This window comes from Neomonachus schauinslandi, chromosome 3 (assembly GCF_002201575.2).
Source record: "Neomonachus schauinslandi chromosome 3, ASM220157v2, whole genome shotgun sequence".
In the NCBI taxonomy this organism is placed as follows: domain Eukaryota; kingdom Metazoa; phylum Chordata; class Mammalia; order Carnivora; family Phocidae; genus Neomonachus; species Neomonachus schauinslandi.
Window position 1 is genome coordinate 122,115,853 of NC_058405.1, and position 17,700 is coordinate 122,133,552.

The following is a 17,700-nucleotide window of genomic DNA, read 5'->3' on the forward strand; positions in this document are numbered from 1 at the left end:
GGTGAAGAAAGTGATGTGTGCCCAATCACAAACTGCTGACTCTGTTCCCCTAGAAAACCAGGCCTTCAATTTGGTTTTTATAGAATTGAGAGATGAGAAGATGCTGCCCTAGTTATTATCTTTGTTTCCAAAATGTTTGCAGTTGATGCTAAGACTTTAATTCAAAAATAAACCAAGACCCCTCGCTCAAGAAGAAATTACAAATGAAAGCGGACCAAATTCACTAATATGGGTACACTTACTAGAAATTCTGGATATAATGTGTTAGTTCATATAGCTGGAAGTATCTCAGCTTACTTGCTTGGATGCATGAAACCTGGACTCAGTGGTGGCCTACATTTAACAAAGTGGAAATGGCACAGCTTCCCTGGCATGATGTGGAAGAGGAAATATAAAGGCTCAGAGTGACCAGAATATTAAGAGTGAATTTATCACATGCAATTTGCATATCCACCCTACTCCTGATAATACCTTTTCTATGGCAGACTAGGTCTAGTCAGAAGGCAGAAACCACATCAGCAATTTGAACAGAGAGATTTTATCATATGGAATTATTAACTAGTAGCAGAATATGAACTACTAGGAGAGATAAAGAGACCTCTAAAGAATACTGAAATAGTGGGGCGCCTGGGTGGCTCAGTCGTTAAGTGTCTGCCTTCGGCTCAGGTCATGATCCTGAGATCCTGGGATCGAGCCCCGCATCGGGCTCCCTGCTTGGCGGGAAGCCTGCTTCTCCCTCTCCCGCTCCCCCTGCTTGTGTTCCTGCTCTCATTATCTTTCTCTCTGTCAAATAAATAAATAAAATCTTAAAAAAAAAAAAGAATCCTGAAATAGCAGGTGTAGGGAATAGCCACTTACTGTAGGGCAGAGGTAGAGTAGTAAAATAAAGGTAAACTTGGAAGAGGGCCTCTATCTTCCAACCTCGTTCACCCGAGACTGAACTTCAGACTTTGGAGAGGATGTGGCTGTTGCCCACTGGATGGCAGAAAAGCTCACTGAGGCATCACAGGTCAAGGCTGGCAAATAGGAAACATGCCAGCTGGCATGCCAGGAAAAGTTTCTGGAAATCTCCTTGCTGGGGTGCCAGTAAAATTAGCTGGAAAGCCACCCACTGGCATCCCAGCAAAACTTACTACTAAGATGCCATTGGGAGACCCACTACACGGTGTGTACTACAATGTCTCTTAAACAGAGCCCGCAGAGAAGCTGCCAGCTGGTGAGAAAGCTACCCTCTGGCAGCCACAGCATAAGAGCAAGAAGAAAACACTGGAACCAGAAACTGAAGCCCTTTCTTCTTCCAGGGTTTCTCCAAGACCCTCTGCTGACAAGGTCTAACATTGCGCCAACTGGTAAAGGAGAGGAGAGTGAATTTAGAGCTGAGAGGCATAAATTGATAACGTGCACAGCTGGGGATCTAATGAAATAAAACTGGCCACGAGGTGGTAACTGTTGAAAATGAATAATGGGTACACAGGATTATTATGCTATTCTGTCTATTCTATATATTTCAAATTTCCCATAATAAAATGTTTTCTTATCTTGTTTTCCTAAAAACATAGGCTCTGGGGTCAACCCACTTGACCTCAAATCCTGGCCAATTACTAGCCAACTATTGTGAGGCTCTGTTTCTCCATTTGTGATAATAATACCTAGCTAATTAGGGGTATAGAGAGGATTAAAATAGGTATTATATGCAAAACAATTAGAGTAGAGCTGTTATGTGTTAAGTTCTCCATAAATCTTAGCTATTATTACTATTTGTATTATTTATACTGATGCTGACAGGTGTAATTCTTAAGATCCCTAATGTTAGTACCAAACCATAAAAATAAACATGTGTAAAACAGGAGTGGTAATTCATAAGAAATTGTTCCATAGATTCAGTTGGTTTGAACCTTAGAATGCTTATATAAAGATCTGTTATATATTTGTCCTTGAAGGAATAACTTACCTTATCTTTTATTTTGTCAGCTCTAGCATCCAAAGGCTGGTTTTTGTTTTGTTCCTGATTACATTTTCGATTTCCTCCACCTGAGCTTATACTTTTAGTTTGTCCCACAGAACTTGAAGCAGTAGTGGATAATACAGGTGTGTTGATACCAGATACAGATGAGGTACTGTTTCCATTTATTGACCCATTTACACCTTGAAAATAAAAACAAACATGTTTATCCAAGACAATATTGTTCAGTCAAAGGAGGAATGAAGTAATGATACATGCTATGTATAATGTGAATGACTCTTTAAAACATCATGCTAAGTGAAAGAAGTCAGACACAAAGTCACATATTGTATGATTCCATCTGTATGAAATATGCACAATAAATCTATAGAGACAGTAGACAAGCTAGTGATTGCCAGAGACTGAGGGAAGGAAAAATGGGGAGAAACTGCTTAAGTTTCCTTTTGGAGTAATGAAATGTTTTGAAACTACACAGAGGTGGTGGTTGTTCAACACTGTGAATGCATTAAATGCCACTGAATTGTTCACTTTAAAATGGCAATTTTATATTTATCTGAATTTCACTTCAATTAAAATAATGTTTATAAATATGATTAAATGCAAATATTTCCTTTTTATAAATAATGTTTATAAATATGATTAAATGCAAGTATTTCCCTTTTCAGAGCAAACTCACCAAAAACTCTTACCCAAGTGAAAAATGATAATAATAATAAATCATCCAAAATCCTGTTATAATTTGCAAATGCTATTCTAACAACAGTTATCAACTGCAGAAATACTAATGATCACTTAAAAGAAAAAAAGGAGTACTTGGATATTAGTTTTGATGAATTTAATGCTTAATTACAGAAGTAAATCTTATACTGAAATAAAGGAAAAAGCCATGGGAGTTGAGAGTTAGAAGCCCTGGGTTCAAATCCTGCCTCTGCCACACTGACATGTAAGCAGTCCTTAAATCACTTATTTATTCTTGGATGCAAAATGAGGATACTTCCAATCTCTCCGAGTTATTGTAAGGAGTAAACAAGACATTGTGAAAAAGTGTCTAGTACAATGTTATATAAATGTTATTAAACCTAAACTCTACTGAAAATAGGTATTGGAATGGAGAGTTTGTAATACATCACTTAAGTTAACAGGAGTACCTTTTTCAGGACCATTTCTATTATTTTTTCCTGAAGTCCTTGAATGGAATGAAGAAGAATCATGATTCTGGGCTGGAGGAGCAAACAGTGGTGGAATTCCCAGTAATGGTGGAAAGAAGGTTGCCCCTGTACGACTATGAACATCTGTTGTTCGCCACCATTCTGCACCTCAAAACCAAACATCAAACAAACAAGCAAACAATACTTGAATTAACTTCCTAGTTAATGTAACAATGCTTTTTATATTTTATTCCTGGAAAAAATATCAAGTTCCATCTTGGAACAGAACACCTGAATCATACACAGTACTGATCATCTAACTATAAGACAGCTGATTAGATGTTATGTTATACACTCATCACTCCTCTCATTAAGATAGTATCCAAGGATCTTCACTTGGCAACTTCTTTGAACTCAAGTTTATGAAGAAAAAAGGTAGTCTATGGTTTTAAAAATAAAATGGAAAATTTGGAAGGGCAAAGAACTGTTTGACTTCTTGATCACTTATACCATAATTTTTCTAAATTAGTAAAGAAATAATATTTAAGAATATACTAATGTATTTCAAAACCTTAGAATTTAAGGTTATCATTTACAACCTATGTAAGAATTTCCTATGTAATTTAAAAAAATATGTTTAAATTACATACAATTTAAATCTTGGTCTGATAAATCATAAATAATAATACAAAGACTGCTACTATAAACCAGTATACCTCAAGTGCATTTATGAAAGAAGATATTCTATACTTAAATAAAAACATAAAGATAGCAAAAGCAGTGGGGTTTTTTTTTTTTTGTCTCAGAAATGAAAAGTATTCAAAGATTTCCAAAACAAATCATTAAAATATAAAAGGTTTATAACATTCCTCCCCATAAAGTTAATAAGGAAAGCTTGGATTTTGTTTATATTTTCTCTCATAAATTACAGATAACAATGATTGTTTTATCAATGTAAAATGAATCAATGGTAGAAAATCATCACATGCAATTTAGATGTTCAAACAGTGGCTCTTAGTTAAAACTTTTAGAAAAGGAGAGAAGCCAAATTTTATAAACACAGTTTTCAAAAAGGGTGAAGATTAAGAAGAGATTTGAAAATAATCCAAAAGAAAGTCTTGTATTGCCCCATTTAAAATCTCAGAAATAATCTTTCCACTTGGCTAACCTGCCAGATCACCAAATCAGTTATGACCTTTCAGGTTAATCTTCCAAGAGATATGATATATTTTTCACTGATTGTAACCACCACGAGAAAATTCGAGAAAAGAAACCCAATAATATAGTATGGGAAAAATTCAATATTGTCAGTTTACTGTATTGTATGATCTTTAAATCTTTTCTAGGAATATCTCTTCATTAAAAATAGGATGTAATGCAATGTGCACCTTCATTATCTAATGGCAAAATCTGTTTTCTTTAAAAAGTGAAATGTTCATGGTAGCTGCTATTCTAAAAGGTCTAAAAACAGTATAAGCAAAAAACTGCAAAAGCTATTCTTCTGCACTGCAGGAAGGCATTGCTAGTGAAATGGCATGAATGCATATTTAGCGGTGCCTGAATGATGGGAACTGAACCAAGAATAACTATACAAAAGCATTAATCATTTATCCACTGTTTAGATGAAAAAAGTGTATTTAGGTGGGAAGAAAAACTGTGTATTTTGGACTTGTCTCAGCACAGCTGGAATCTATTATTATGTATAGATTTGAAACATAGGTTCCAAATAGCTAATAAAAAGGGACTGAGGTTTCCTAAAGATATTTACATTATTTAATGTAGAGTCTATAATTAAAGTGTTACAGCTGAATGTATAGACTTCATAAACAACCCACAAATCAGTAAGGTAATCAAAGTATAATAAGATTCAAATATTTTAGATATAACCTCAGGAAAAAAAAATAACCATAACACTGTACTTTAGAACGTCACTATAAATAACTACATGATGGGGATTAGAAAAAAAAAGTTGGAAAATGTGTATGTTATAAACAAGCTGACACCACAGGTAAAAAAACAAAAACAAAAACAAGTAAATAAAATCAATAAAATAAAAATACGAAAATGGTAAAGCTTCTGACTACAAACTTTATAAATGTCTAATATTTCATAAGAAATAATGTAATTTTTGTTAAATGACAAGCTTATTTATCTTCCAAGTTTAAGAAAAGAGAAAACAAATTTAGTCACTCACAAAATAGTTTGTTGATAAAACAAAATATACAAAATAAGGTTTACTTAAACCTGCCTATGATGAGTTTCTAAATGTATTCAAAGGAGGTAACAGCATATTGGCAACATTAATCATATTCAACTGAAAGAGTCTAATATTTCAGATGATACTGAGCCTAGAAGATCTAGCAGAATTTTTAAATCTTTCATACTTGATAGAGCCAGATGCTTCACAGAAATTCATGGTAATATAAAAATATAATGACCAAAAATTATGAAAATTTTTAAAGAAATTACTATGAAATACTATTTCAATATAAAATGGAAATAATATACGAATATCCATTAAATAATTTTGCATCTGTTGATTTAATCATCTGAAATGCAGAAAAGTACATAAAATTTTAAAGTAAGTTATTCTTTATTTAAAATTTCTAGTAATTTCTTCCTTGTGTGTCTTCTATTTTTAGGTGATTTCAAAAATTTGGCAATTAGATTACCCTTTTGAATAAAGGCAATTATAGAGAATTTAAATTTAAATTATTATACCCAATCTACAACTTAAACAAATGAGTCGTCTAGATCTAGGCATAGTGTCCATTTGGCGAAAAAAAGTATGCTTATATAGACATACTTTCACCATTAAAGACTGTCTTGTAATTGTTTATCCATCTCCTAAAAACTGTAAACAACACATACTATCTCAAGGTATTCCTCAGTGCACAGAACATACTAGATGCTCAAAGAATTTTGTACAATAAATGAAATGAGTGAATAATTCAGGCTCTTAGAGAAGTTATTAACTTTCTTTTTATATAGTGGAAGTATCAACACTATTGAAGTCCAGATAAGTAACTCTTTACACTTGTTAACTAACATTCCAGTACAGATAGCATTTGATTTTAATAATGTAGCAATTATATTGTGGTTTAGAAAAGCTCAAAAGCAATGGTGTAATAAACTACGACAAAATGATAAAAAAATTTTAAGATATCAGTAACTATATTACTACTATCTATTTTGATTTTTAATCAGAAATCCTATATTTCAGCAAATGTCTACTGGATTGATCACCTTGCTAAGCGATCATGTTAGAAACTGGCCAAAATAAATTCCTATTAGTATTTTTTTTTTAAGACTTAAAGACTTTAACTTTCTAGGCATATCTCTCCCCACCAGCTCCTCTCTCCCAGACAGCTGAATTAAAAAAATAATATGACTCAAGAAACAGTGCTTGAAATATACATCCAACCATCTTTCCATTCTGTATATAGTTAAAATGAGATACTTGTTTCCTTTTGAAGAAGCACTTGACAGTTTATTACCCATTAAAGTGGGCAAGAGGAAATAATAATGATAATTACTAATTATGTACTTATCATGTACGCTAAACATTGCAATCAGTACTGATATGGCTTATCTCCTTCAATCTTCACAAGGGCCCTAAGAGGCAGGTACTATTATTTATCCTCATTTTTCAGATGAGAAAATTGAGGCAGAGTGGTCAGATTACTTGTTTATGATCACACAGCTAAAATGTAACATAGCCAGATTTAAATTCAGGTCTATTTGTCTCTAGAATTTTGCTCTAATTTTTAAACTATTTTATGTAACACCAAACCATGCATCCCTTACTAAAATTTATTATAGAAAATCAATCACTGGAAACACATGAAAGTTTAGACTTTCAAAATAATATAACAAGAAAAATTATAGCATGCTTGTCCAATTAAAGCTTTAATTGGTGCCTTCCTGCGCTCCCGAATTTTTCAGAACTTGTAGAATTGGGGATAATTCTGGTCTTGCTGTAATGCAAGTGGTGCAAATCTATAGTTGTTCTGATCAAATGTGGAAAAATATAGAAATTTAAGAGCCAAGTTCATCATCCTTGGAAAGTGCAGAGAAGTGAGAACTCAAAATAAAAATACAGAGATATTCATTATAAGAACTGTAATTTACTTTCCACTGTAAGTTAAATAATTTTTTAAAAATCAAATAAAGCGAAAAAAATTCATCAAGCTCTACACTCACAATATGTACACTTTCCTGCATGTTATATTTCAATAAAAAGCTTGAGAAAAACTTGGCCTAATTATTCACTTTTGTGGCAGATGCCCCTTTCTCTAGGTAAACACTTGAATACAATTGTGCTGCCATCTAGCACACATAGTGTGGGGGTTCTTTCGCACATGATAAATAGGATTGCATCAATTCTTGTACAAGAGTTTTAATATACCAGGCATTAGACTATTCTTTTTGTTCAACTTAATAAACAAATTACTGCTTGAACATTTTCAAGCTTTCCTCCTTTCCTTGAACACTGTTTGTAACAGATGTTTACCTGGAAAAGATGCTAGTTGGGGATGTGCGGCTAAGGCTGTGGGTGTACCAAGTGTCCCCAAACCACCAAATTCTGAATGCCCTGAGCTGGCTGAATGTAGACCAAAGACTGGGTGGCTGACCATTGGGAAGGCACTCGACACTGTGGACAGGTTAAACGGTTGATCCCCAGCTGCTCTGAATAAATGTCCTGGGAGGGAAAAAAACACACTTAAAGTTGTACTATAAAAACAGATGAGATTTATCTGATTTCAGTGTTCATAATTAAAATTTATAATAATTTCTTATCAATTAAATTTTTATTTTACATTTTTCCTTTTTCTATTTCTGCTCTCCAAACCCTACAGAATATTTCTAGAAATATGAAAGTACTCTAAATATAATGAAAATGAGTGGTATAACCTTATTTACTTCGAATTTGAGATTTGGAAAATAATGTTTTAGGTACGTAATTGTCACTAATTATAATAGTTTGACCTGCTGACGTGAGTTGAACTTTCTGTTAATACATGTACATTATTATCAATTTTTTTTTTTACTCATAACAAGGAAAATAAAAGCGTTCTATTAACATAAGGTTGAAAACCAATGAAGTTTAGTCCAGAATTCGTCACCAAGCCATTACGCAAATTATCACACACTCTGGGCAAAGCATTCCCAGTTCCAAGTGCCAGAAGTGAAGCTATGGTCTCCAACAGCTCTCAGGTGAGGAGAGTTCATACCAAAAAGGGATATATTCTAGCCTAATAAAGCAATACAAAAGATAGCATAAAGATTAAATGAACAAAGCTACTAAGATATTTCTAAATGCATCTAAGGTTGGTTATCAATATAAAAGTCATTTTTAACTTTGTGATGGAAGGATCACATTCAATTCAAATGCGTGACTTTTCAATCTCCACTCTAAAGAGAATCTAGTTCTAAGTGTCATAAACTCCAGGTTGAAATGTTATACAACTAAAAACCCAACTTATTTTTCATACTTTGTAAGAGATTTGACAGAAATTTGTTAATACTTGGAAATCCTCCTTTTACTTCCAGGAAATAATTAAGTTTCCCTAGCCTGATACTATGAAAATAGAGTATCAAACCTCACACTCCAGGCTATTTTAAGAATTTATTGTGTGAAAGGTATTATGCTCTGTGTTAAAATAAGGATAGGTCTTCTTTATTATCTTCTGTTTATATCATACCTAACTGTGCACTGCAATTTAATTACTTTTAACATAATACATTTGAGAAATGTAAAAATAAAAGCTAAAAATAGGTAGACTTTTTGTTATCATTTATCAGTTATCAAGGAGATCTCTGCACTGCTTTTTTGTTCCCTGAGAACCAAGAGGATCATCAAAAAGGTTAGAGTGTACCCTCAGAGACTAATATAAACCCTATATTATTTACTGAAATAACATTACATTTTTTTATTGAGGTAGTAAGATTTAAATAAATTACACCAAGTATATCTTATATCAACTTATAAGATAAAAACTTCTGATTGAGGATCAAGGTCCCATTATAACAAAACAATAGCTGGGTCTCACAGGGAAGATGCTCAAAATGTCTTTGCAAGGACGGCCCACAAAGAAACTGTAAAGGAGCACAAGGGAGTCAGCCAATCTTTGTTTCTGTTCATCACAGCCTAAACAGAAAATTTTTGAATTCAGTACTTTTGTGTTATCAGAATTCTAGATTACATTAGCACTGAAGTTGAGTCAAACAAAAATAGGGCATACTACTAGAAAAGGTCATTCAGACATCATTAAGACTAGCAACAGGCCACCAGAAAGACTGTAATTTTTTTTTTTTTTTTGCAAATTCTCAAAAAGCTAGCTAGTTTCTCTAAAAAAAAATGAACCTGTAACATTAAGAACCAGTATTTATATATTTATTTTTACACGTAAAATCCCTGGTTCTCACCCATCAATTCAACTTCATGAATCAGATGTCCTTAATCAAATGTTTCATTTATAAAACATACTATAATCAGTTACATTTCCTTTTACATCAGTTTTCTGGATAAGCAAGTTGAAGTGAACATTCTAGTTTGAGGATTTTAGAATCATTTTTCATTTATATTTTACAAAATAATAATTCTTAAATGATATTTGTCAACTCTATGTAACACTTATTTAATATGAAAAAAATCTGTGGGGTAAACTCAAAACTATACAAATATAAAAATTCAGAACAGATTAAAATTATAAAGGGTCAGAAGCTGATAGAAATACTTCTATAATAGCTAATGAACTGGTAGTAAGCATTCTTAGATGCATAGTTAAAACATCAATTTTATTTTTGTGAAGAAGTAAATGAGCTACACCTTGGAGTCTCATGAACAGAAAACATGAACAATATCTAAATGAAGTTGTCACTCACTCTACCGGCAAGTGATAGGGCAGCGGAGCACAAAATCGGAACTTTTAGAAGTCAGCTCCACTGTGGGACGTCGCTCCAGTGGCTAAGCAGTGGGTGGAACCCTCGCAGGACAGTGTGGTCTCAGGACCCTCAGGGTCACAGGAAGACCAGGGGTGCCTGAGTACAGCAGAGCTCCCAGGTTTCGGAGCGGGGAAGCCGGCTGCAGAGATGGAGCTGAGGAGCGGGCTCGCAGCTCAGGGTTGCCATAAACTGTGATCCGAGGCACAGTCAGGCCACTGCTCCTCCAGCAGGGACCCAACAAGTGGCAGATCCAGGGACACTCCCCTTTCTCCCCTGGAGGAGCAGTGTGGGAGCGCACCACAGGGATCTGCTGGGTTTGGAGACTCCACACGGGGTCGTGAGCCAGAGATAGAAATGCTCGGTGACAGGCCAGGTGAGCAGGGAGTGCGGCCAGAGACCGGGGAGACGGGAGTGATTGACTGCTTTTCTCTGGGGGTGCACTGAAGAGCGGGGCCCCGAGTTCTCGGCTCCTCCTGGGTGGAGACTGGGAGGCCGCCATCTTCACTCGTCCTCCAAAGCTGTACGGAAAACTTGCAGGGAACAAAAGCTCCCGAGAGCAAACCCGAGCAGATTACTTAGCCCGGACCCGGTGGGGGCGGGGCAATTCCACCTCCAGCAAAGACATTAGCGAACCACGGCAACAGGCCCCTCCCCCAGAAGATCACCAAGAACAGCCAGCCAAGACCAAGTTTACCGATCAAAGAGAACAGCAGAACTCCAGCGCTAGGGGAATACTGCACATAGAATTCATGGCTCTTTTCCCATGATTCTTTAGTCTTTCAAAGTTAATTTTTTTTTAACTGTCTTTTCTTTTTTTTTTGAATTTTTCTTTATCCCTTTTTCAACCAACATCTTATCAATCCCTTTTTTAAAAAATCATTTTTATTTTTCATTTTTAGAGTCATATTCTATCGCTTCACAGTAGTTACCCTTATTTTTGGTGTATATATATAAGTTGTTCTCTCTTCAAAATTTTGAGATATAGTTTCTTCTAACAGATCAAAATATACACTAAACCTCTAGTGTATGGCTTTGTTCTAGTCTCCTGCCTGATCACATTCTCTCCCTTTTTTTTTTAAATCCTCTTCTTTCTCTTTTCAATCAACTTCTTATCAATTCCTTTTATAAAATCTTTTATAATTTTCATCTTTACAGTCATATATCATCCCTTGATCGTATTAACCCTTATTTTTGTACATATATAAGTTTTTCTTTCTTTAAAATTTTGGGAGGCATTTTCTTCTAACAGACCAAAATACGCCCAAAATCTAGTGTGTGGCACTGATCTATGCACTAGCCTGTTCATATTTGATCATATTCTGTTTTTTTGTTTTGTTTTTGTTTGTTTTTACCCTTTTCTTTTTCTTTTTTCTTTTTCTTTTTTCTTTCTTTCCCTTTCTTTTCCCCCAGTTTCAGGTTTTTTCTGATTTGTTTAGAGTATATTTTCTGGGGACGTTGTTACCCTGTTAGCTTTTTGTTCTCTCATTCATCTATTCTCCTCTGGACAAAATGACAAGATGGAAAAAATCACCTCAACAAAAAGAACAAGAGGCAGTACCGACTGCCAGGGACCTAATCAATACGGACGTTAGTACGATGTCGGAACTAGAGTTCAGAATGATGATTTTAAAGATACTAGCTGGGCTTGAAAAAAGCACGGAAGTTATTAGAGAAACCCTTTCTGGAGAAATAAAAGAACTAAAATCTAACCAAGTCAAAATCAAAACGGCTATTAATGAGGTGCAATCAAAAATGGAGGCTCTAACTGCTAGAATAAATGAGGCAGAAGAGAGAATTAGTGATATAAAAGACCAAATGATGGAAAATAAAGAAGCTGAGAAAAAGAGAGAGAAACAACTAATGGATCATGAGGGCAGAATTCGAGAGATAAGCGATACCATAAGACGAAACAACGTTAGAATAATTGGGATCCCAGAAGAAGAAGAAAGAGAGAGAGGGCAGAAGGCATATTAGAGCAAATTATAGCAGAGAACTTCCCTAATTTGGGGAAGGAAATAGGCATCCAAATCCAGGAGGCACAGAGAAGCCCCCTCAAACAATAATAATAGGTCAACACCCTGACATCTAATAGTAAAACTTACAAGTCTCAGAGACAAAGATAAAATCCTGAAAGCAGCTTGGGAGAAGAGATGTGTAACCTACAATGGTAGAAACATTAGATTGGCAACAGACCTATCCAAAGAGACCTGGCAGGCCAGAAAGGACTGGCATGATATATTCAGAGCACTAAATGATAAAAATATGCAGCCAAGAATACTAAATCCAGCTAGGCTGTCATTGAAAATAAAAGGAGAGATAAAAAGCTTCCAGGACAAACAAAAACTAAAGGAATTTGCAAACACAAAACCAGCCCTACAAGAAATATTGAAAGGGGTCCTCTAAGCAAAGAGAGAGCCTAAGAGCTACATAGACTAGAAAGGAACACAGACAATATATGGTAACAGTCACGTTACAGGCAATACAATGGCACTAAATTCATAACTTTCAATAGTTACCCTGAATGTAAATGGGCTAAATGCCCCAATCAAAAGACACAGGCTATCAGATTAGATAAAAAAACAAGACCCATTGATATGCTGTCTGCAAGAGACTCATTTTAGACCCAAAGACACCTCCAGATTGAAAGTGAAGGGGTGGAAAACCATTTACCATGCTAATGGATACCAAAAGAAAGCTGGGGTAGCAATCCTTATATCAAAATTAGATTTTAAACCAAAGACTGTAATAAGAGATGAGGAAGGACACTATATCATACTTAAAGGGTCTATCCAACAAGAAGATCTAACAATTGTAAATATCTATACCCCTAACATGGGAGCAACCAATTATATAAGGCAGTTAATAACAAAAGCAAAGAAACACATCAACAACAATACAGTAATAGTGGGGGACTTTAACACCCCCCTCACTGAAATGGACAGATCATCTAAGCAAAAGATCAACAAGGAAATAAAGACTTTAAATGACACACTGGACCAAATGGACTTCACAGATATATTCAGAACAATCCATCCTAAAGCAACAGAATACACATTCTTCTCTAGTGCCCATTGAACATTCTCCAGAATAGATCACATCCTGGGTCACAAATCAGGTCTCAACTAGTACCAAAAGATTGGGACCATTCCCTACATATTTTCAGACCACAATGCTTTGAAATTAGAACTCAATCACAAGAGGAAAGTTGGAAAGAACTCACATACATGGAGGCTAAAGAGCATCCTACTAAAGAATGAATGGGTCAACCAGGAAATTAAAGAAGAATTAAAAAAATTAATGGAAACAAATGAAAATGAAAACACAACTGTTCAAAATCTTTGGGAGGCAGCAAAGGCGGTCCTAAGAGGAAAGTATATAGCAATACAAGCCTTTCTCAAGAAACAAGAAAGGTCTCAAATACACAACCTAACCCTACACCTGAAGGAGCTGGAGAAAGAACAGCAAATAAAGCCTAAACCCAGCAGGAGAAGAGAAATAATAAAGATCAGAGCAGAAACCAATGAAATAGAAACCAAAAGAACAGTAGAACAGATCAACGAAACTAGGAGCCAGTTCTTTGAAAGAATTAACAAGATTGATAAACCGCTAACCAGACTTATCAAAAAGAAAAGAGAAATGACCCAAATAAACAAAATCATGAATGAAAGAGGAGAGATCACAACCAACACCAAAGAAATACAAACAATTTTAAGAACATATTATGAGCAACTATATGCCAGCAAATTAGATAATCTGAAAGAAATGGATGCATTCCTAGAGATGCATAAACTCCCAAAACGGAACCAGGAAGAAATAGAAAACCTGAACAGACCTATAACCGCTAAGGAAATTGAAGCAGTAATCAAAAATCTCCCAACAAACAAGAGCCCAGGGCCAGATGGCTTCCCAGGGGAATTCTACCAAACATTTAAAGAAGAATTAATACCTATTCTTCTGAAACTGTTCCAAAAAATAGAAATGGAAGGAAAACTTCCAAACTCGTTTTATGAGGCCACCATTACCTTGATCCCAAAACCAGACAAAGACCTCATCAAAAAGGAGAATTACAGACCAATATCCTTGATGAACATGGATGCAAAAATTCTCACCAAAATACTAGCCAGTAGGATTCAATAGTGCATTAAAAGGATTATTCACCACAACCAAGTGGGATTTATCCCTGGGCTGCAAGTTTGGTTCAACATCCGCAAATCAATCAATGTGATACAATACATTAATAAAAGAAAACAAGAACCGTATGATCCTCTCAGTAGATGCAGAAAAAGCATTTGACAAGTACAGCATCCTTTCTTGATGAAAACTCTTCAGAGTATAGGGATAGAGGGTACATACCTCAATATCATAAAAGCCATCTATGAAAAATGCACAGCAAATATCATTCTCAATGGGGAAAAACTGAGAGTTTTCCCCCTAAGGTCAGGGACACAGCAGGGATGTCCACTATCACCACTGCTATTCAACATAGTATTAGAAATCCTAGCCACAGCAATCAGACAACAAAAAGAAATCAAGGCATCCAAATCGGCAAAGAAGAAGTCAAACTCTTACTGTTTGCAGATGATAGGATACTTTATGTGGAAAACACAAAAGACTCCACCCCAAAACTGTTAGAACTCATACAGGAATTCAGTAAAGTGGCAGGATATAAAATCAATGCACAGAAATCAGTGGCATTCCTATACACCAAAAACAAGACAGAAGAAAGAGAAATTAAGGAGTCGATCCCATTTACAATTGCACCTAAAACCATAAGATACCTAGGAATAAACCTAACCAAAGAGGCAAAGAATCTGTACTCAGAAAACTATAAAATACTCATGAAAGAAATTGAGGAAGACACAAACAAATGGAAAAATGTTCCATGCTCATGGACTGGAAGAACAAATACTGTGAAGATGTCAATGTTACCTACAGCAATCTACACATTCAATGCAATCCCCATCAAAATACCATCCACTTTTTTCAAAGAAATGGAACAAATAATCCTAAAATTTGTATGAAACCAGAAAAGACCCCGAATGGCCAGAGGAATGTTGAAAAAGAAAAGCAAAGCTGGCGGCATCACAATTCCAGACCTCAAGCTCTATTACAAAGCTGTCATCATTAAGACAGTATGGTATTGGCACAAAAACAGACACATAGATCAATGGAACAGAATCGAGAGCCCAGAAGTGGACCCTCAACTCTATGGTCAACTAATCTTCGACAAAGCAGGAAAGAATGTCCAGTGGAAAAAAGACAGTCTCTTCAACAAATGGTGTTGGGAAAATTGGACAGCCACATGCAGAAGAATGATGCTGGACCATTTCCTTACACCACATACAAAAACAGACTCAAAATTGTTGAAAGACCTAAACGTGAGACAGGAGTCCATCAGAATCCTAGAACACAGGCAGCAACCTCTTCGACCTCAGCCGCAGCCACTTCTTTCTAGATACATCGCCAAAGGCAAGGGAAGCAAGGGCAAAAATGAACTATTGGGGCCTCCTCAAGATAAAAAGCTTCTGCACAGCAAAGGAAACAGTCAACAAAACCAAAAGACAACCGACAGAATGGGAGAAGATATCTGCAAATGATATATCAGATAAAGGGCTAGTATCCAAAATCTATAAAGAACTTCTTAAACTCAACACCCAAAGAACAAATGATCCAATCACGAAATGGGCAGAAGACAAGAACAGACATTTTTCCAAAGAAGACATCCAAATGGTCAACAGACACATGAAAAAGTGCTCAACATCGCTCGGCATCAGGGAAATCCAAATCAAAAGCTCAATGAGCTAAAATTAACAAGTCACGAAATGACAGATGTTGGCGGGGATGCGGAGAAAGGGGAACCCTCCTACACTGTTGGTGGGAATGCAAGCTGTGCAGCCACTCTGGAAAACAGTACGGAGGTTCTTCAAAAAGTTGAAAATAGAGCTACTCTACAACCCAGCAATTGCATTACTGGGTATTTACCCCAAAGATACAAATGTAGGGATCCGAAGGGGTACGTGCACCCCAATGTTTATAGCAGCAATGTCCACAAGAGCCAAACTGTGGAAAGAGCCAAGATGTCCATCGACAGATGAATGGATAAAGAAGATGTGATATATATATACCATGGAATATTATGCAGCCATCAAAAGGAATGAAATCTTGCCATTTGCAGTAACGTGGACGGAACTGGAGAGTGTTATGCTGAGCGAAATAAGTCAATCAGAGAAAGACATGTATCATATGATCTCACTGATATGAGGAATTCTTAATCTCAGGAAACAAACTGAGGGTTGCTGGAATGGTGGGGGGTGGGAGGGATGGGGTGGCTGGGTGATAGACATTGGGGAGGGTATGTGCTATGGTGAGCGCTATGAATTGTGCAAGACTGTTGAATCACAGACCTGTACCGCTGAAACAATACATTATATGTTAAAAAAAGAAGAAGAAGAAGAAGAAGATAGCAGGAGGGGAAGAATGAAGGGGGGAAATCAGATGGGGAGATGAACCATGAGAGACGATGGACTCTGAAAAACAAACTGAAACTGAGGGTTCTAGAGGGGAGGGGGATGGGAGGACGGGTTAGCCTGGTGATGGGTATTAAAGAGGGCACTTTCTGCATGGAGCACTGGGTGTTATACACAAAGAATCATGGAACACTTTATCAAAAACTAATGATGTAATGTATGGTGATTAACATAACATAATAAAGAAAAGAAAATAAATAAAACCCACATTCAGGGGAGTGGGAGGGGGGAGGGGGACCAAAAAAACCACAAACAAACAGACATACAAAACCCATGTTCACCCTTAAGCTCCAGCTCTTGAACTGTCTTGATCTTCTCAATTGTATCTTTTAATAATATTTCTGGTCTGCTTTATTGGATTTTCTTTTCTAAAAGTAAGCATTCTTAAGGATTTTGTCCAGCTATATTTATTTCTTTCTGTATGCTTTCTTTCTCAGTTATTTCATGTGCTTCCACTGTTTTTTAACTATCACTTCTATGCAAATAATTGGTAAACTAGGATTTTAGTTCTTTGAGAACAAAAGCTGAATCTCATTTATCTCAGTATCCCCAATACTTGTAAAGTGTGAAACATAATTGGTGTTTAACAAATGTTTCCCAATGTTGTACTTTTGGTCACATTATTTCTTCTACTTCACAACTCCCCTATCCCCCCACCTGTGTAACATGCTTTTTCATTTCTTTTGCCTCATATAATCCTATCTATCCTAACCATCTCAAAAACATATTGCGAAAGAAGTATCTCTGAATTTCCCAGACATGCTTTGGGGTTTCTTTGGACTTTCATGATTACTTGCTATCTTTTACCATACCATTACTAGAATATAAAGTTACAAAGGAAAAGGCCATCTCTTAATCATTTTTACTCTCTACAAAACACTGCATAAAACAAACCTATCGCTGCAAGGGCAACACTTCCTAATACCTGCTACAGACAACTAAAATGATACTTTTGTTTCTTTCTTCTTTTAAAAGGCTAGAACAACCAGGAATTATTCTTTAAATGGTTAAGAATACAGTTGATCCTTACACAACATAGAAGTAAGGGGCGCCAACCCTCCCTCCACCCCCTCTGCAGTTGAAAATCCTCCCAAAACTTAACTACTAATAGCCT

The 17,700-nt window shown here is 35.8% G+C and overlaps 1 protein-coding gene across 4 annotated transcripts in view; it reads right to left on the bottom strand.

Moving 5' to 3' along the window:
• The window catches only part of BAZ2B (bromodomain adjacent to zinc finger domain 2B), a 185,198-nt gene that overhangs the window by 103,558 nt on the left and 63,940 nt on the right, over positions 1-17,700 (bottom strand). For 2 of the 4 annotated variants that reach the window (XM_021703379.2, XM_021703378.2), the window contains exons 2-4: positions 7,625-7,813; positions 3,112-3,279; positions 1,952-2,145 (exon numbers count right to left, since the gene is read on the bottom strand). In XM_021703379.2, the coding sequence (XP_021559054.1) occupies positions 1,952-2,145; positions 3,112-3,279; positions 7,625-7,813 (551 nt within the window). The remainder of the gene's footprint in view (positions 1-1,951; positions 2,146-3,111; positions 3,280-7,624; positions 7,814-17,700) is intronic. The other 2 variants (XM_021703380.2, XM_021703377.2) reach the window with 2 other exon arrangements.